Source organism: Vavraia culicis (assembly GCF_000192795.1).
Source record: "Vavraia culicis subsp. floridensis unplaced genomic scaffold supercont1.13, whole genome shotgun sequence".
Lineage (NCBI taxonomy): Eukaryota > Fungi > Microsporidia > Pleistophoridae > Vavraia > Vavraia culicis.
Window position 1 is genome coordinate 56,499 of NW_007360616.1, and position 19,757 is coordinate 76,255.

General features: G+C 42.7%; 7 protein-coding genes across 7 annotated transcripts; 2 read left to right on the plus strand and 5 right to left on the minus strand.

Moving 5' to 3' along the window:
* Positions 1 to 170: 170 nt before the first annotated feature.
* Positions 171 to 1,163, minus strand: VCUG_00971 (CMGC/CK2 protein kinase). Its single transcript, XM_008075801.1, has one exon. It carries the CDS (start codon positions 1,148 to 1,150, stop codon positions 206 to 208), a length of 945 nt encoding a protein of 314 aa, XP_008073992.1. The 5' UTR covers positions 1,151 to 1,163; the 3' UTR covers positions 171 to 205.
* Positions 1,164 to 5,209: 4,046 nt separating this feature from the next.
* On the plus strand, positions 5,210 to 7,344 carry VCUG_00972 (uncharacterized protein; the record flags this gene model as incomplete). Its single annotated transcript, XM_008075802.1, has 1 exon — positions 5,210 to 7,344. The coding sequence occupies one exon, from the start codon at positions 5,210 to 5,212 to the stop codon at positions 7,334 to 7,336; it is 2,127 nt and encodes a 708-aa protein (XP_008073993.1). The 3' UTR covers positions 7,337 to 7,344.
* Positions 7,345 to 8,432: 1,088 nt separating this feature from the next.
* Positions 8,433 to 8,690, minus strand: VCUG_00973 (uncharacterized protein; the record flags this gene model as incomplete). Its single annotated transcript, XM_008075803.1, has 1 exon — positions 8,433 to 8,690. A coding segment is annotated over one exon (258 nt), but the record flags the coding sequence as incomplete, so codon positions are not given.
* Positions 8,691 to 11,385: 2,695 nt separating this feature from the next.
* Positions 11,386 to 13,569, plus strand: VCUG_00974 (uncharacterized protein). Its single transcript, XM_008075804.1, has one exon. The coding sequence runs from the start codon at positions 11,394 to 11,396 to the stop codon at positions 13,314 to 13,316; it is 1,923 nt and encodes a 640-aa protein (XP_008073995.1). The 5' UTR covers positions 11,386 to 11,393; the 3' UTR covers positions 13,317 to 13,569.
* A 1,421-nt stretch (positions 13,570 to 14,990) lies between these two features.
* VCUG_00975 (ubiquitin-40S ribosomal protein S27a) lies at positions 14,991 to 15,476 on the minus strand. The gene has a single exon (XM_008075805.1). It carries the CDS (start codon positions 15,465 to 15,467, stop codon positions 15,015 to 15,017), a length of 453 nt encoding a protein of 150 aa, XP_008073996.1. The 5' UTR covers positions 15,468 to 15,476; the 3' UTR covers positions 14,991 to 15,014.
* Positions 15,477 to 16,884: 1,408 nt separating this feature from the next.
* On the minus strand, positions 16,885 to 17,730 carry VCUG_00976 (uncharacterized protein; the record flags this gene model as incomplete). Its single annotated transcript, XM_008075806.1, has 1 exon — positions 16,885 to 17,730. Exon 1 carries the CDS (start codon positions 17,335 to 17,337, stop codon positions 16,885 to 16,887), a length of 453 nt encoding a protein of 150 aa, XP_008073997.1. The 5' UTR covers positions 17,338 to 17,730.
* A 577-nt stretch (positions 17,731 to 18,307) lies between these two features.
* On the minus strand, positions 18,308 to 19,495 carry VCUG_00977 (uncharacterized protein; the record flags this gene model as incomplete). The annotated part of the gene is made up of 1 exon (XM_008075807.1): positions 18,308 to 19,495. The coding sequence occupies exon 1, from the start codon at positions 19,433 to 19,435 to the stop codon at positions 18,308 to 18,310; it is 1,128 nt and encodes a 375-aa protein (XP_008073998.1). The 5' UTR covers positions 19,436 to 19,495.
* Positions 19,496 to 19,757: the final 262 nt, after the last annotated feature.

Here is a 19,757-nt window from a genome sequence, read left to right on the forward strand (position 1 = left end):
CATTAATTTGTTTTGCTGGTGGATATTGAAGAAACGAGTTGTAATCTTACGGTTGATCTACGCGTAAATAGCGATGCAAAAGCTCAATCAAAACGGTAAGTCACCGGCTTAACCGCATTGGCAACATGCGTAAAATAGAAGGAGTATACGGCCATTTTTGGCTGCTGTTTTAGGCGTAATACATTTACTTAACTCTGTTTGCCGGTCACTTCTTGAAAAAATTGTGCTCTAGACATTCCTTTGCGCTCAATCTCTCGCTGTGATCATACACTAAAAGATTGTCGAGAAGGTCGATCACACACTCGCCCAGCTCCGTTCCAAACTTCTTTCGTTTCGCATTCTTGCTGACTATGATGTCTTCTTCAAGCGCTATCTGGTACTTCTTTATGTACGCGTGGAAATCATCCCTTCCAAGCACCTCAGTGATCACAAACAGCTGATCAATGTTGTCCTTTCCGAAGAAAAACGGCGATTTCTTGGTAAAGTACTCGGCCACAATGCATCCAAACGACCACATATCGAGCGAGTAGTCGTAATAGTTGTAGTCAACGAGCAGTTCTGGTCCCTTGTAAAAACGCGATGCCACCTTTACGTTGTACGCCGTACCGGGAAGATAAAACTCTGCTAGTCCCCAGTCTATGATCTTAAGCGTTTTGCTGTCCTTGCTGATTATCATGTTGTGCGGTTTTATGTCTCTATGAACAATACCCTTGGAATGTGCGTAATCGAGCGCACTGAGCACCTGCTTGGCATAAAACGCAAACTCCTTTCTGCTCAGCTCGGTAAACAGAACACGCGTCTCTCTGTGCTCCAAATACTCAAATATAATTGAGTATGTGTGCGTGTCGCTGTCTTTAACAACATCAACCATTCTGACAATGTTTGGATGGTCCAACTGCTTGAGCACCAGTACCTCTCTGTTAATTTTTTTTTGTCTGACAGGCTTTAACACCTTTATTGCCACCAAGCTCTTTGTAAGCGTGCAAATGCCTTTGAACACCTCGGAGTACTTGCCCCGTCCCAGTCTTTTTATTATTTTGTAGTTATCGATGTTTCCTATTTCAGGCTCGTATTCTTCGTAGCTGTAATATTCTGGAGGCTGTTCGTTGCAGTAGCTGGCGTACACCTTTGATACCGTTTGAATGACCATCTGTTGTGTAGAGGGTAAGAATTTTGAAGGGGTGGAAATGTTTGAAACAAGCGATGAGCAGAAGGTGATAGAGCTGGAAATGATGATGGGTACGTGAATGTAAGATTTAAAGCGACTTATTCTAAGCTATGTATGTGATTAATACGTGTGCAAGATGGTACTGAACGAGTATCAGACATGTAAAGTATGAAATGAGTATGTGCTAAGTTACGTACCGCATACCAGGGCAATGATGAAACACGTGGTAATTACGGTACTTATAGATTAATCATGTACATGATCAGTAGTGATGGTGCGCCAACAAACGATACACAACAAGTACCACGAATAAGGTGATAATTGCTGGGGTGTATGAATACTGTGTTAGTACCACGTACAGGCAATGAAGGGCTCGTTCTAAGTACGAACACGATGAAAATCCTAGTGCAGCAAATATAAAATTGCTAAAGATCAATAGCGTATTGCCTATGGAGAGAATTTAAAAATTTTGATCACAGTACCGAGACGTGCAGAACAGCGTTCAGCGCTTTTATTGTTTAGTAGTGGCAAAATACACAAATACGTGTTATGAAAGAATCGAAAATGAATTGTAAAAAAGAGAAGATGCATGATTGAAGGATTTAACACGAGAAAAGTACCTTTCAGTGCTGATATGCAGGTAAATAACTGAGCTGGGCGTTTTACAACGCGTTTTATGTGGAATGTATGCAAATAATTAGTTTAGCCTAGTTGGACCGATTATATACGAATATTCGAGTAGACCAGGGCAATTACGGATAATAGGAAACGAAGAAACGCATTTCTGTTCATTGCATACGAAGTGTTTGGTAGTTGTGGTAAGAACACTGATTTTAATGGTGCTGTGCCACTGCTTAGTACCGTTTTACGGTTTAGATCCATCTTTTCGTACCTGTTTGGTAACCGTTTCACAAGGATGTATGACAATGTAAAAAAGGCATTTACTTCCTTTTTACAGTTCAAGAAGGACACTTCATTTATTGCCAGCACAAAGAAGTATCTTAACATGATATTCAGAGCATACACACAATCTCATGGTAAATAGTTCATCCTACGTGTTATGATTCGAAATATTGGGTGTGTACGCTAATATGCACCATTTCGTAGAGTTCGAGATGTAAATCTGCCCGTGTAAAAAGAAAATTTGATCGATTTTCATGACTGCGTTAACGCAGTCTATCTTTTCGTGATTCGCTGATCTTGAGATACACCTTGCCTGCCGTAAACGTTTAGTTCCTGTAAGTATTTCTGTCTTAGACACTAAGGAGCGGTAATTGATTTGAGCTTTTAAGTGTAATATCAGGTACATCTTGTAGCAATGAGGGGCCATTACGTGCTACACAAGAGGTAACAGCTTTTGTTCTTTTACCGTACCTTTGGCTGGTACGCCTAGTTGGTATAAATACCTGTGCCTTGAACATTTCAGCTTATTTATCTGTCAAAGCAGCTTGAACATGGAACAGTTGGAAGGAAAGATTGATTTTCTTGCTCGGCTGTCGAAGAAAATGTGGTCAACGCAATTTTTGACGAAAAAGTGTATATGAGTTGCAATGCACAAAGAAGAACGGCAGCAACAGACTCTCACATCCTTGATTGGCCGTATGAGTGTGTACTGTTGAAGTATCTACGTTTCATTTTGATGCAAATAACGCATTCTTTTGTAGCAATACATATGGCGAATGAGTTTGGTTGAGGTCAATTTAATGAAATATACGGTTTTTGATGTTTTATAAAATCATTGTGATGTGCTTACAAAACAAGAATTATTGGCTTGGTAGCGGGTGAAGAACAGCGATATATGCAGGTGTACTGAGTTACAAACAAACCAAGAGCTGGCCTGAACAAAGCCTTTGGTAATTGGTTGCAGCAAATGCTTCCTTGGAAGAGTCTACGAGCAGTCCTACAATTCCAACAGAAAGGTAAAAAACCTATGAGTATGGTGAAGAGCTTTCACCGGGAATGAATCCTCAAAAAGCATATTTAACAGGTAATATGGTGTTATCCAACACCTTTACAACAATGCATATGCCGTACTGCATGTTTACCAAGAGCATTTAGATGCTATCATGATGTGCCATCCCAAACATACGAAATACACAAGAGAAGCTTTTATTTCCTTGTGACGTAAAAGTAGGTAAAAGTTTATTCGTCTTGAGCCAGGTTGAATACGGAAATGTACTGCACAAATAAGTACATACGGTACGTGACATGTTGAAACAGTCAGTTTATGACAAATGCACAAGAATTCATAATTTAATGGACAGGTGCTTCTTGAATCGAGGATCATCGGTCGTGTTCAGGCTCAACCGGCCAAGACAATGTGTTTATTCAGCTGGCGTTATGTGAAAGGATGAATAAACAGCTTTTAGTTGAAAAACAGTTTGAGCACCTGTGCCAAGCGCACAGCGTGTCATGCTGCAAATAACTTTTTTATTCACACATTTTGCTACAAGATAAGTTGGTAGATATGTTTTTGGTTTTGCGTTGCTACCAGAGAGTAGGATATGGCCAAATGGTACGGTATTCCGTTCGGTGAGCACGGCAAACCATAATATCAACGGGTATGTGCTTGGAAACGCGGTGAGAACGACATGAAAAGTACGAACGACTTCCTAATTTAGTACGTTTTTGGGTGTAAGCAGGTGATAGCACCATAAAGCAAGAAATATTTGTACAAGAAATGGTGCATATGCTACAAAATAGTAGTATTACCATTTACTAAACATTTTTGCGAGCATACGTTCCGATTCGTGCCATTCTTGCGCAAACCGTTTGGTAGAAAATGTGCCTTAAAATGTAACAGGTAGAAGTGGCAGTACTGCAGGTACTAGAATGTGGTCTTATATCCTTGAGTGTAAGACGTGTTGTGTTTTATAAGCTGTATTGCATGCTTGTACGGTGTATTTGGAGTTGGTGTGGAATATTGCAGTACCAGCACTGCACAAGTGAATGTACCATTATTGGCAAGTATGTCGAAACAGCCTTTGCGGTATAAGACTAAATTTGGAGTTGTGTACCTATTTGCAGACCAAAGAGGTATGTTGAGCGTTCAATCGGTGACCTGCCATGTTTTTGCGATAAGGCTAAATTCTGAAATTTGAATAGCAATACTTAAACAGATATTTGTGCGGGCACTAGATTTACAGGTGTAAAGAGATGTTGGAGTTGTAGAAGAGTTCCCTTAGAATGATAAGAATGTTTGTTAGTGACTCTGCTTGGATGAAACGGTTGTTTAGGTTAAAAATTTATTTTTTGTTCAATTTACGTTTGTAGACCGAGGAAAAACAATTTTATGATTATCAAAGAAGGATATACACACGTGAAATGGCTTCGCTCGCTTTACAGCCCGGTATCCTCTACGCTTTGGATTATTATGCTGCTGTCAAAACGAGATCAAATTTACCGCATGCTGTATAAATCCATAATTTACCAAATTTTTTTTGTGGTAAATTAAAGCAAAATCGTGCTTAAGCAAAGATTTGGACAACAAAAGAATAGCTGTCGTTGCATTTTGATAGCACTGCAAAGCATTGCTATGAATTGATTGGACGGGGTTCTTGCTTTTGTCTCACGTGCGGTGTTGAGTACATCTGCACAGAGGATCACTGTTTTGCATCAAATCTCTGCAATGTGTCATTTAATGGTAACACATAGGTTTAAAATAGCAGTTAACACCAATGTAAATGCTGTGCAGTTTTACAAATAGGCTAAACAGGTAAATTGGTAAAAGAAATATTAAAATTTTTAAAAATGTTTTCTTGGCTTTGCAACACGTTTTGAACGATAGAGGCGTACCTTTTTACCACATTAAAAGAGAAAAAAACATTCGGAATACGTTTTGAAAGGGAAAAGTGCTGTTCTAGCAACGAGCAGCAAGAGAGAAAAGAGACATGAGAGTACGAATTGGTATATTACCATTTAAATACGGTTCTTATTTTGTCCTGCTCATACCACACTCTAATTCGGCATCATTCTGCAAAATACAAATAATACAAAAAAGGCAAATTGTAAAAGTATAAAAACGAATACAATACGCACCCTATGCAGATAAATAACAAGTATTATTTCATATTTTTGATACTCAAGCTTATACGAACTTCGAACTGCAGCAGTAGCGAGGATGAGAGTCTGTCGTTTGTTGATTTGGTAAACCTATTATTCCCGGACTGCAACCCAGAAATAAGACAGAACTTCGAATTTACACTTTCGAACTTCGAGTTCGAGGTTACAAGAAATGATGTCAATGATCAGGGCTTCATTGAGTCCCATCGGAATTTAACCTTGAACGAGATGATGAGTAAGGTAGAAGAGCTAAAAGTAAAATTTCAAAGACAGGAGAACAAAATGATAAAACTAACTCAATTCATTGAGTTTATGGAGAAGTTTAAGGCAGCAGCAAAAGTGGTAGCCGATGCGTATCTAACGACGTTACAGTCGGTTTCTGCAAAACAATCTATGACAATTCCGGAATTATTGGATCGAAAGAATGAGGAACTGCTTGAATACTCTGAGACTGGGAATGCGGCTAAGCACAGACGGAATACGGGCCAGGGCTCCAGAGATTCTAGTAAATCTGGTAAGGATGAACTCATCGGATCGCAAGGCAAAGCGATTAGTAAAATTAACCGAGAAATGTGTAAATTGAAGCAGGTGGTCGCTCAGATCAAGGAAAACGATGAGCAGGTCTTGCACTTGACCAGTCAAAATGCTATTTTGGAAACCAAGTTGGAAGAAGCTGAGAATACTTACAAGAAAATACTTTGCTCGCATGAGGTTGCGCAGTCACAAATCCACAAATGTGCAGATGAGATAAAGCAAATCTTCGATAGCATGGATGTGAAAAACTCATCTGCGGATGATAATGTGCCTTCAGATGCTGTTCGTATGACTTTACCACCGAGCCCTCGGGTTGCACAACCTCGTTTGGGCCACCCATCATTCGATAATGGTCAGGAATACGAGTCGATCCCAATTGAAAGCATGTCATCACCTAACAGTCCGAGTGCTGCCGGGCATCCGGAATATCACTCTAGCTTTGTCGATCCATCTATCTCGTCTAAGATACGATCCAGAAGGAGAAATAAACAAGATGAGAAAAACACATTAATGTTCAACGAGATTGTCGATTTGTGCAACAAGTTGAGAGAGCACTTTTGTATGTCGGTCATGCCGGATGGAAATGTGCGCGAACCGACGCTGGTGGAGCTAAAAAGCGCGTACAAAAAATTGAAATCAGATAAATATTGCGAGAGTGATGAAAACGTTGCCCGTGTTGCGTTGTACCGATACGAACAGACAAGACGAGACCTTGAAGTCATTGGGATGTTGGTCAAGGAATTCTTAATGTCTGGTGCTTGTACTCTACAGAAAGTCGAATCTATCATGGGTATGTTGACTTCTCTCTGGTCCAAGGTGAATAGTGGTATGAAGTATGCTGATACTATTCGACAAAAAATCATGGATGATGATATTGACGTACCAGTGGAGTTGTCCCCATTCCAGGAACCGGAGAGCTTGCAAAATTCATCTGTGTTTGACCAAGCGGATGCAAGGAGTAAAACCAAGAGAAATGTTGCTGCGCCGAGGGATGTTAAGCATGGCGCTTCACTCACTGCCGATCAGGTCAGTAAATCGTCAGCGTACGCGCCAGCTCAATTTGAGCTAACTCAAGATGGGAGGACACTTTCCGATAAAATTGGTATTCTTTTGAAGAAGTCGAATAAGAAATTTGCGGCGTCGGCGAAGGCTTCTCCTCTCGTAGAGCGCACGAGGGCTACACCGAATGAAGCTATTTCATCATCAAGAAAAGGCGAGAACACGAGTAAACTGCAACAGCCAAGTACGGCATCGGATAAGGGCGAGCGCCCTCTGCAACATGCAAGAGTTCTCAGTGCAGAACAACCAAGTCCGGCATTGGATAAGGGCAAGCTCCCTCTGCAACATGCAAGAGTTCTCAGTGCAGAAGAAGCGTTTGGAATTGTCAACACAATGCTCAAACAGCCTTTTAAGGCACCTTCTCAATCCGATAGTCATTCCGAACACGAATCATCATCAAGCACCCCTACGGAATCGTCATGTGACAACGATGATGTCGTTGTACCCAAGAAAAAAGTGTCGCCTACCTATATGGCGCATTTGATACTATCGGGCATGAATGGTGATCAATAAATGCTGAGCTATTTAAGTTTTATTCTCGTGAACGTTTCATTACCATGAATGGTCTTGATGGTATTAATCTATTTTTTTTTGATTCATTTGATCGGAGTGTGGTAGACCAGGTCTGCGGGATGATGATTTTCACGAGAGATTTTGGAAGGACTTGTCTATAAATAATGCGATTTTGCGTGGTGCCAGTCTGTACGTTACTATTCAGCGATGGCGAATATGGCTGTTAAGCACATCACTACAGCCCTTGACGAATCTTTCCATGGTGGGTGGCTGTTGCTACGAGCAAGATAGTCGATGAGAGTTTAAGTGATAGCTGATATGTCGGTCTAATGATGCGGTTGAACACGCCAACCAGTTTTGTCGGCTGGTCGAGGAGTTACCGATTGTGTATGGGACGATGAGTAAAAGTTCGTTCTGTATTCACTGGAAACACAGCAGGCACCGAAAATGGCACACATGCTTTGAGAACCATCGTGCCGTCTACCACTCGTGGACCGATTAAGATTCGCCTCACAAAATTGCTGGAAAATGCAAAGGGGCCGATTTCAGATGAAGAGCACAGGCGTGTTCCGACAACCAGGCAGGATCGATTAGGAGGGAATTCGATCCACCGCAATCAGCAGAAGGAGTACATATGGTCGTCTAATGTACCACAGGCGCTGTAGCGAGCTTGTGTTTAGCACGGGAGATGTCGAAGAGGCATAGCAAAGTCAGTTCTGTGAGCTAGCCATTGATAAAGCGAGCAGGTCCAACGGTGCCACAGCATTGCGCATCTTCTTTCCCGGCCATCCGCTGCCAGGTTACAACAACCTGATATTCAGGTGCAAAGCACTATCTTTGCTGTGCAGCCCGCGAAGTGGAGATATACCACATTTTATGGAAGTCAATTTCTACAAATTGGTATAGTCTGATATAAGATTGGCAAAAACACTGTTGTACGCGTTCTGCTAGCTTGTCACGCAGTTGTAAGAAAGCGGAGTGTATTGATGGGTGATGAATGGATAGTAGATCAAGACAGCGCTTTTGAGTATAACTAAAACATCAGGTCGTTTCTTTCTACTAACTGTCGCATAATTACAAAATCAATAAGTCACTTTCATTCCAGTAGCTCATTATACACAACATTTCTTGTGTATACTTTACCATTCTCATGTTTTCTTTGGTCTCCATTGTCAGCAACATACACCCTTAGACCGTTTTCATAGCGCATTCTCGATAAAGCTACATACAACTGACCATGCACAAAGACTGGGCTGTGCAGATAAACACCTACCTTGTCAAATGACTGACCCTGTGACTTGTGGATTGTCATCGCAAACGAAAGAAGAACCGGAAACTGTCTTCTCTTGAATGAATGCTCGCCGTTTTTGTCGCTGAATATCATCGCGATCTCGCCCGTTGTAGGAACATTGTACCTGTTCATGTCACGATGAATGTTCTTGTTAAACACCATGTTCAGGTCCATCAACATGTTTCCTTCACGCACTGCACTTCTCTCAACCTCAGCAGGATTCTGCATACGGGTTGAATTCTCTTATTGTCCTGTCAAGATTGTGTAGTATTGCTCTATTACACTTCTCATTTGCAGGATTTCTCGATCTCAGATCTGTGGCATCGTTTGTATCAATCACATACAACTGCGAGTATCTCCTGTTAGTGTTTTCAAGCGGGTTTATGTTGTATGTGTTGTGGTAGACCTGACCATGCACCTTGAAGAAGTACACCCCTCGTGTGAACTGCTCCACATTTGCACCCATTGACGCAAACGACAGGGCACTGTTATTCGATCGTATGTTAGCCTTGAAGTTTTTATGATCGCTGCTTGCTGTATCGGTGAACAGCGATCTGAGATACTCTGGATAGCTATCTCGTGGTATGTAGGCCAGCTTGCCGAAGTGACAGCAGCTCTTGTACATACGTCTACGGTGTGCCTCGTCTTTAAAGTGCATTGCCGAACAACTTGCACAGATTTGGTTGAGCTCACCAGCATAGTGCTCGGCTGTTTCACTTTGTACGTGATAGCCGTTGCTATCAGTACTCTCATCAGATCCATCGCCACCGGCAAGACGATCATCTGATGACTCATCATCGTGATGAGATTTGTCACTGCACTTACTCATGGAGATGATGCTGTCCTTATGGTCGTGTAAACCACTTTTTGTATTACCATGGTTTTGGTTGTTTGCCAAACCATTAGTGTTTAATTTATAATTTTTTTCGATCTTCAGTTTTTCTTGCTCCATTGCCAACTTGTAGTTGGAAATCAACATTTGAAGATTTTTTTTACATTTAACGTTTTTGTTAACTTCAATATTTTTTTCGTTTTTTTTATTTTTTACATATTTTCTTGTTACAGATTGATGGGCCGTCATTCTGCTTTTTCGTCTCCTTGCCTTTGTTTCTCCAAATGAGACAGGCACAGTATTTTTTTGAATTACAACGCAGTATCTGCGCTCGTAGTTCGGCATTGTAACCAGCACTTGTTTTTTAAGTGTGGCGGATGATGTGTTAATTATCTAAAATAGTTCGATGAACTAAAGATCGGTGGATATGGTCAGTCCCAGAGATGAGAAAAGTACTTTGGTTTGCGTGTTGTTGTACCTATATTTAATTAAACAACGTCTGATAAAAATCTTGAAATAATTAAAATATTCCATGGATTATAGAGATATAGTGCAAATATTTTTCTGTGACTGAAAAATCGTGGCAGAATATAATTGAGATAGCTATGGACATTTATTGGTGAAAGGGCATTGATAATACTACATATTTGTACCAGACATTCGTCATGCAAATGAATAGCGGCCTCATATTACGAAAAAAGTGTAAAAACGATTTATATGAAAAAAGTTTTTCTGGTAGCCACATGCAGCGAAAAGGTGTTATTTGTTCCAAAATATCACAGACACTCGGACTGAGACAATTCAGCTAGGACGAGCCATCGGTTCAATGTTTGCTACGAGTGACAGAATGAGAAGAAGCGAATTCAGTCAATTGGTAGTGATGATGGGAGAATAACACATTATAAAGAGCGAAGAACAGTTGAATTACTGTAAGCGAATTGATGGATGGTTGGCATATTGCCGTCGAAGTAAATCTTTTTTATTGAAAGCAAAAATTCCTTGGGTGCATCGGGAGGAAATGTCACATAAGTCACAGCTGCGTGTTAAGATCATTACTGCGGTGGCATTACACCTTTATGTTGTGCTAGGAATGAGCACGAAGGTACTGTGCATGAGACACACAATTTCCTCCATGAATCAAAAGCAAATAAATGTCCGCGTCGATCCCAATGGACAGAAAAGTGTATTTATCTGGTGTTGTTGTGTGAGTAGATAAAAAAGTGAGCGTTAAGTAAAAAAGATGAGCAAAGGTACCTTTGTAGAGGAAATAAAGCATGTGTTATTGTAAGAAGAATTCTGTAAAATAAAAAAAAATGTATACCAAGTAACAAAAGGATAAAAAGGTGTTTGGTAACAACGAAAGGTAGCATTATAATGCTGTCGTTGCAATACGCAGCAGCGCAATTTTCTTCTGAAGCAGAAAGCAGCTCGATAGCACTCCCGTGTTATTACATGTTGTCTGCGAAGTCATCCCTTCTATACACAAAAGTGGAAAAATTGTTCAATTGTCTCTAAACGCAAAAATAATTTACTTTTTGGGAAATTAGCACGGAACAAACCAATAATTATAGACAAAAAGTAAAAATTATCATTTATCAATAAAGTGTTACTATTTCTTTGTTTGACTGGCCATCATGACCTTTAATCATTTTCATTCTGTCAAAACAGATATGATTAAATGTTGGCGGGTATATGATCAGCAACAGAAAGCGCCCAGTGCAATCAATTGCTTGGCTAAAAAGTCGATCGGGTTAATGAATATCAATTTAAATAAATGCAAAGTCTACCAATAAAAACACGTCATTAGGACACGCGAATAGAAGGACACGTCAAATTTATTAGTAAATCACTTCCTTTTTAATAATTCTCAAATCAAAGATGAGCACCAAGATCACTAAATTAATTTCTTTATAAACGCGACCGCTGCGCTACACATGATAAATGCTTCACCTGTTTTTCTATTTTTTCTAAATTTTTCGTTTGGAGGGGATACGCTAATGGATACGATAACCAGTGTCAAGGAATACATGGATTTGGATTTGTTTTTGGTGACAGTTGTTATGTGTGATAGTGTTGACCAGGTAGATTTACTTCACCGGCCAACACTGTACCCACAAAGTGTCATGAAAATGCGCACTAACGCACTTCTTAGGCAACTGGGCGTGAAGCGCTACATGGTAAATGGGCAATCGCACACAATCGAGCGCTTTCTTAAGCACATGGACGATATACAGAAAAGGGGGAGTGTGCAAAGCAGGCAGGTGATAAAAGAGTTCCTAGATCGTAATTTTTATCCTCCGGGCGAAGACGTAGTGGAAGAAAACATCTCAAAGGAATTGCAGGAACAGACGCTTCACCTAGTGAACGTCACAAATACAAGACTTAAAGAGCTTTTGTGTGCATTGCACAAGCGCTGGGAAATGCTTTACAAGCGGACCGTGCAAAAAGGATATATGAGCACTTTGATACCGCTGCCGCATCCATTCGTTGTGCCTGGCGGACGGTTCAGGGAAATGTATTACTGGGATTCGTGGTTCGTGCTTGAGGGTCTGATCGCATCCGGCTTGAAGGAACCTTCGTTGAACATGCTCAAGAATTTCATTTATTTGATTGAAGAGTACGAGTTTATACCAAATGGAACGAGGAAGTATTATCTGAACAGATCGCAACCGCCGTTTTTCTGTTTGATGCTTGAGTCGATGCTTAAATTCAAAGATAAAGAGATCGATGATTTAGTGCTTGGCAAGGGCCTAGACATGGCCATGAGAGAGCTCAAATACTTTGAAAGAGAGAAGCAAAAGACTTTTTTGTTCGGAGAGGAGAAAAAGGAAATGTTTTTCTATCTCGTGCACTCGGACTACCCACGCATTGAGTCGTTCAGGGAGGACTTGAACACGTACAGGGAAGCACGGCATTTTTACAAGGAGTACACCGCTGCAACCCTGCAGGACAGAATATTTAGCAGCCTGAAATCAGCTGCTGAGTCAGGCATCGATTTCTCGAGCAGATGGTTTGAAGACGGCATGAACATGCACACGATAAATACCATTAACAAAGTGCCGGTCGACCTGAACACACTGATCTGCAGGAACATGCAGATAATCGCCATGCTGTTGCGTATGAGAAGTGATCCAAGAGCACAGGAATACATGCAGAAAGCAGATGCACTGAAAGATCTCATAAACACGGTGCTATGGAACGCAGAGAAAGGCTGTTGGAACGACTACAACACGAGCACACAACGGTATGTGAGTGACCGGTTTTACCCATCGAACCTATATCCCCTCTTTTTTGGTATTGAGCCCCCGAACAGCTCAGCGTACGGGGTGATCCTGCTCAACAAGCACGAAATATTTGGATACGTGAGTGGTGTGCCATCAAGCGGAGATGTGAGCGATAAGAAAACAGGCCAACAGTGGGATTTTCCGAACGTATGGGCACCGCACAACTACTTGTTCCAGCAGTATTTTGAGAATGTACTGAAGGAACCTCAGATGGCGTTCCACATTGCAAAATGCTTCTTTAAATCTGTACTTATCAATTATGAGGAGAAGAAATGTTTTTATGAAAAATACACCGCATCAAATAATGGAGACCATGGTGGTGGCGGCGAGTATAAAACACAAGATGGGTTCGGATGGACTAATGGCGCAACGATTTGCTTTATTAAGGAGTATGGCGATCGTCTGATGGATACATTTGATCACAAGGCGTCCTACCAGTCGATACAGAGTAGATTGGAGGAGAAGATCCTGCAGGATATGAAGTCGAAGAAATTTGAACCGACCGGCGACAACAAGTTGCCGAATATAAAGGAACATGAGAAGGAAGCTCTTCTCGCACCAGCTACTAGCTGAGCAAAATAAATTTTTGATGCTTACAAGCCATTTTAGGGTTGTGCGTACGTCATTCTTTAGTCTCATCAATCACATTAAAACGTCACAGCATTGCTTTCCGCGCTAACTCACGGTGAAGCGCGTTTTTTACTGAAAAGAAGGCATTCTCGGATCAAATACTCACAGGCACAACATAATTGCCAGCAATCTGTTTAGAGTATCAAAAACCAGCCACATCGTTTCTGTTTAAAAGGTGAAGAATGGGTGAGTGTTGATTAAATGACACTTCCCTTCTTTAATCTGTATTTTGCATTTTTTAAATCTTTTGCTCGGAGTTAAAGAATTAGTTTTCGCTCGATAATCATGCCTTTTGAATTTGTTACACAGAACGGCTGAGAGCGCTTCTGAAAATATGAGTTGAACAACAATCTTGGCTATTTGTTTGGCGTAAAAATGTTTAATAAAAATTTTTGATTCCTTATGAAATGTCAAATGATTTATTTTCAAACTGATTAACACGTTGAATGCCATGGGGTCTCACCCGTGACCGGCACTCGATTTGGCCGTGGGGCAACCGGTGACCACCAGCACTAAAAATGCTTCAAGCATGATGAACAATTCACGTTTGTAGCAAGTCAAATTACAACACAATACGCATCGCATGATGAACAATTCACGTTTGCGCCCTGGGCAAACCATGGAAGATTCCCTGGCGTCAATGTGCTAAACAAGCTTTCAAAAATATAATTGTTTTACATTGCACATCGGTAGAACGTGTGAATCCTGCACGATCTATGATGGTAATCGTGTTTGCTTGAGCATACTCTCACACCTGTTCGCAGAGAAAAGACATGTTAGGCAGCTTTTACACCAAAATAACGAGAAGCATTTACCGCTCAGTTCAATAAAACAGCTCATATCCTAACATTGTCGTAAAACCACTGCCTAGTCTGTGCTGCTATTTCGCACATAAAGCAGCTCTCACCGCAAAAACCGTACCAACACGGACAGGTGTGATTATCGACCGAGAACAAAGGAGCGTGGAATTGATGCTGACACGGTCAATGCGCTCAAAGTGATCGGCTATCCGTTGCACAAACATTCTCGCCAGGATAAAAAAGGTATTGGCAACCAAGGTGGCAGTAAACCAACGCTTTGCTGCGCAAATAACTTACTATGAGGCATTTAGCATTGGAAACAAGGCCACACGGTGCCCCAGTCCTGTACGATTATTGCTGTTTGCAATGATAACCGGTCGTACGACCGATCAGCAGCGTGTACTACGTGCAGAATTAGCGTGATGAAACAAAAACAACGATCAACAGCAACAAACACGGCCGTGCATCGTAATGAAATGAAATACGAGGATGATTGAGGACTGGTGACACCGTGTACATCACCTGATGTGCATCAGGCCACATGAGCAATTTTTCATGAAGGGTTCGCTCACTTGGCACACCGGACACGGGAAGAGAGATGCGCTCATCGTTCGACACGAAGAACAACCGGTGCAATTTGGAGGAGAACGGTCAAAAGGGAATGGACGAGCGCTGCAAACACGCCCAGGTGTCGTAAATGCCCATCACATTCGCAGGAGCGAAGGGTAAGACTCAACAATAAAGAAATTTGCAGGTCTCGGCTAGAATCAGCTGTGTACCGGTACGGAGCGTGGGATGAACGGGACCGCAATCCGCATCTCGGTTACTAAACGCAGTTTAATTAGGCTTCAACTACCATCCTCACCTCGAGGCAGTGACCGCAGTACTCCTTTCCTTTAGACATGCCTAAAAAGTATCCTGCACCGCACCGAGTGCATTCCTTCTTGAGCACACTAACATTTCCGTTCTTATCGACACTAAACTGCGTGAGCACCACATCCTTCGTATCGATCCTCTTCGGCTTCTCCTTCTTAGGCGTGGTGTAAACTTTCTTCTTCTTCTTCTTGCCACCCCGCAGCCTGAGCACCAAGTGCAGCGTGCTCTCCTTCTGTATATTATAGTCGCTCAGCGTCCGTCCATCCTCAAGCTGCTTGCCCGCAAATATGAGTCGTTGCTGATCGGGTGGTATCCCCTCCTTGTCCTGTATCTTCGCCTTTACATTCTCGATGGTGTCGGACGACTCCACCTCAAGTGTTATTGTCTTGCCTGTGAGTGTTTTTACGAATATCTGCATCGCTCTTTGTTTTGGTGGGGATAAAATTTTTTATTTTTTAAATTTTTGTTTTGGTTTGTGATGATTGGGGCACAGCAAACAAAACAAATGGATGCGGGAATAGAAATGATGCACGAATGGAAGTGCTGCGAACCATGAAGTGTGATTGATGCGCACGTGTGCAGGGGCTGATGCAGCTGTGCAGTGTGCTGAAAGCGCTAAATTAGGGCACGCAAAAGTATAAATTGCTTGGCGAGCGCTCAAACATTGGGTAAGGCGGAACGTGCGATGCGGTGATTGCCAATTGAATCTGAAACTGTTTCATGGAACTGCACGGTCACCGTAACGATGCGCCAGTAAATTTACAACGAGCGTGCCGTGCAGGAAGAACTAACTGCTGTTTTCTACTGCAATCGGAAACGTTTTAAAATTTGAATTTGGTTGAGTAAGAGGAATTGATCGTAAACGCTTTCTTCTTGCTTGACCGGTGTTAGCACGCTTTGTTCTACCGGTTAGGACTGCCATGGCAACGCTCCTGCTCAAATGTTACGTTCTCCTTTCAGATGGCATGGTGTACGAACGCCGGCAATCTGCCCAGACCATGTTACGCACATCCAGTGATGGTGAGATCACCGTATTATCTACGGACAGCTCGCTCTCCTCATCACCAGACTTAATGCTTTTCATTTTTGAACGCTCCTTCTCTGCTTCTTCATCGGTGTGGTGATCTAATCTTGGACATTTCCACGAGTTCTTGTGCAAGAGAGGGTTTGACACAAGGTGTTCTCATGTACAGCGCAACATATCTTCTTCCTTTAGCTGCTGTGCTCCACTAAAACACCATTTCCATAAAATTCCTCTGCACATAAAAAGACATTGTTATTGGTTCAATGTTAATTCCTGATGTCCATTGAAACTCACATTCGCAGTAACACGGCTGCGAACGAAGCATGGTATCACGGCTGAAAATATCACCGCTCACATATAAGCACGACTTTAACAACAAAGTAAACTCGTTTTGGTGCAATAACTAGCTTTGATTCCGTTTAGAAGTGATAACAGCACTGCATGTTAGTTAAAGAGAAACGGTCGGGTAACCCTCTAACCCTTTTTCTCTGCGCGCTGAAAAGCATTTTAAGATGTTTCAAATGCCGCCCACATTTCTTCATTCGTACATAAACGAACACTTGTGGCACAGAAAGCCGATGAGGTTATTACCCAAAGGTAAAATAAGATGTAACAATCAATTTGTGGTACACTGTTTTTAGAACATTGTTTTCGCTTTTGATGGAAGGGGGTGCCGTGAATTAGTGGGTCTGTTCCTCAGTTCCTACCAGGATGCTAAAAAATAAGTGCAGGCTTGCACCGAAAAACCATCGTGATCGTAACAGCTATGTACAAAATGTTTGGCCCTGCAAACAATGACTCGTTCAACACATCACTCTGCAATACCTTGTTCCATTACAAGTAGTTTATTCACGTTTGGCAACACGGTGTGACTTTCTCTTGGCCTTCTGCACAGCAAAGCGTAAATACAATAAAAATTGGCGAGACTTGAAAACCAGATTACTAGCAAATAATGCACTGGACCGCAGTGACCGGGAGATGTGCTATGTTCTACGCCAGACCAACAAAAGAACGGATTTGTAGCGAAACGGTGATTTGTCCCCATTGCGACCACGAAATAAACACGATGAGATTCGTGAGGATAAGAAATGGTAAATTTGATGCGAATGGTAAACACGGCCCGTAAGAGCGTGTAGCGGCAACAAAGACATAAAACAAACTTGGAGAACGAAGAGCGTAGCGAACGGCGGTGAAAGCCGCCCAGAAGAACTGCTGCACGCCTTAACAAGTTCAAATATGTGGTGAATGGTATTAAAGGCTGCATTTATGTTGATCTGCACGTTTTCTTAGCACCGGCCCGGTTCAAAAACTACCACGCCCACTCGATCAAGCATATTTTTAGGAACCGCCCCAGGCACAGCCTTTAGCCATTGGCACCAGCGGCTTATCCACAAAATCACGTGCCGGAACTGGAGGGCAGCCCGCAAGGTCCTAAGAGAGGCAGTGCCGTACCTTTAGGACTGCTCTCAACAGATTCAAGGCCCAATATTTCTGATCCGCATCCTCATTTGATGCACATCAAAGCTAATTTGTGCTTCGGTCCTACAAAACATGAAGTGCCGTGTAATTTACATCGCATCCACCCCATTCACACGATTTAGCAGAGAAGCCCGGTATTACCCTACCGTTCATTTCTTCGCATTATGATCGGTGTGTACTTCTCCACTGAGCCTACGTTAATCAACCCCTCGTCTTACACGAATGGACCTGCACACCAGAGACAGCGCACATCAGTCTCTCAGCCCGGTCATCAAGGATGTGTAGTAGCACCCGCCTGCAGGCACTCCTGCCAAACGGTGTCTCATACCACTGCACCGGTACGTGGCAGGAAATGGCAATGACCTGTCACTTAAGTAAGCGGTTGCATTCGCTGAGAACGGCACGTAAAAAGTGCTTGTATTGCTCGATCACCACATTCCTGATCAACAGCCACGGCTAACAAAACCTATCACAGCACCGGTATATGACACAGTCAACAATTTTAATTGAGAAGGTTCCATGGTGGGAGGAGACACAGCGGTTGGGAACGTGCACTTGAGGTGCGAACAGCTCTATGACCGCCCAGAACACGGCATCAGCCGTTCTGCCAGCGGTTCAAGCACATACCAACCCTCATCTGCCAACAAACATTCCCTCTCACCGCCCAGAACACGGCATCAGCCGTTCTGCCAGCGGTTCAAGCACATACCAACCCTCATCTGCCAACAAACATTCCCTCTCACCGCCCCTTCCCACTAAACATTAATTTCTTCCCTTTCAACCACTCTCATCCCATTCTCGTCAATCAAATACGTCACCATTTTACTGAAGTCATTCTGTGCGGCATCCCTAACCGCACTCACGCTGTTCCACACACAATCATCCTTCAGATTACCCTCCAGAAAGTGCACTGCCTTGTCCGCCTTCTGTCCAATAGCGCAGGCCTTGTACTCCGAGTAGTTGCCATCCGGCCCAACAACAAACGCACGCGCACACTCCTCCACCCCGAACAGTATAACACGCACACCAAACGGTCGGACACCCCGCGTGATCGTGTACCGCTGCATATACATCGCAAGCTCACCTGCCAACTGCCGCAGGCTTATGTCCACCATGTACGTGTACCGGTACTGTCTTGCAAGGTACCGCGCCTCGGATATAATTCGGAGCGCATCGGGCCGCAGGCCCGAGAATGCGAGCCAAATGTTCTGATCGGCATCGATGAGGTGCAGTTTTATGGATGGCTCGATGCGCATGCGGTCGAGCAGCCGTTGGTCGAACGTAACTGATATGCGCTTGCTCACGCATGAAAAGGCGATAAGATTGCCCTGGTCCGATGCTTTTTGGGCATTTTCCACCTGTATAAGACGGCCGTCGGGCGAGAACACTGCGAGTGCATCGTCGTACATTATTTTTCTGGGGGTGCGAACATTTTCGCTGCTAAAAACACGCGATCTGTTAATTCGGTGATCCCTGCACAGGTGCTGTGGATGAGCTACGACCTGCTCGCCGGTACATTCCTGTGTGAGGCGATGAAAAACTACTCTTAGCGAATGAATGTAGCACTCATCGCACGCACTTACCGGTACGTGATGGTTTAACGAGTGCGTGGTATGTACGTGCAGATCATTGTCTGCTTGCAAAATAACACTCCATGCATGCAACCGCACCTCCTTCTCATATTCTTGCCGTATTTTCCTGCGCTTGGCCATGGCCCTTATTCGTACCATACTTACCTCATACCCGTGTTTGGTTGTTCTACATCGTGTAGGTGCTGCATAAATCTCCTCATTCACAGCGGTTTTCATTCCACGATACAACATTTGACCAGCAGCACGGATGAAAAGATTTGATTTCCGTTCAAAGCTTAGTTTTTTATTCATTGGAAAGTGCACAACTGATGAGTGGCTGCAAACAGGTTAGGATGATGGCGAGAAATAAATGCACTCTTGATGAAAAAAATGGGATAATAACATAGAACGAAGGGTACCAGCACATTCACAAATACAAACAGCTTAACTGGTAAACTGCTAAAAATACGAAGGTACTTCATTTTACTTTCTATAGCATTCATTGGGAACGATAATGAATGCTATTTCTGCCCTGTCCCGTAGGCAAACCGGCATACACCACATTTTGTACAAAGCAACCACCAATTTCTCACCCATCCTCACCACAGCTCCAAATACTTTCTAAATTTCTGTC

Bases quoted from the DNA above. Each gene is read 5' to 3' on its own strand.
- VCUG_00971 (XM_008075801.1), bottom strand. From the start codon at position 1,150: ATGGTCATTCAAACGGTATCAAAGGTGTACGCCAGCTACTGCAACGAA.
- VCUG_00974 (XM_008075804.1), top strand. From the start codon at position 11,394: ATGATAAATGCTTCACCTGTTTTTCTATTTTTTCTAAATTTTTCGTTT.
- VCUG_00975 (XM_008075805.1), bottom strand. From the start codon at position 15,467: ATGCAGATATTCGTAAAAACACTCACAGGCAAGACAATAACACTTGAG.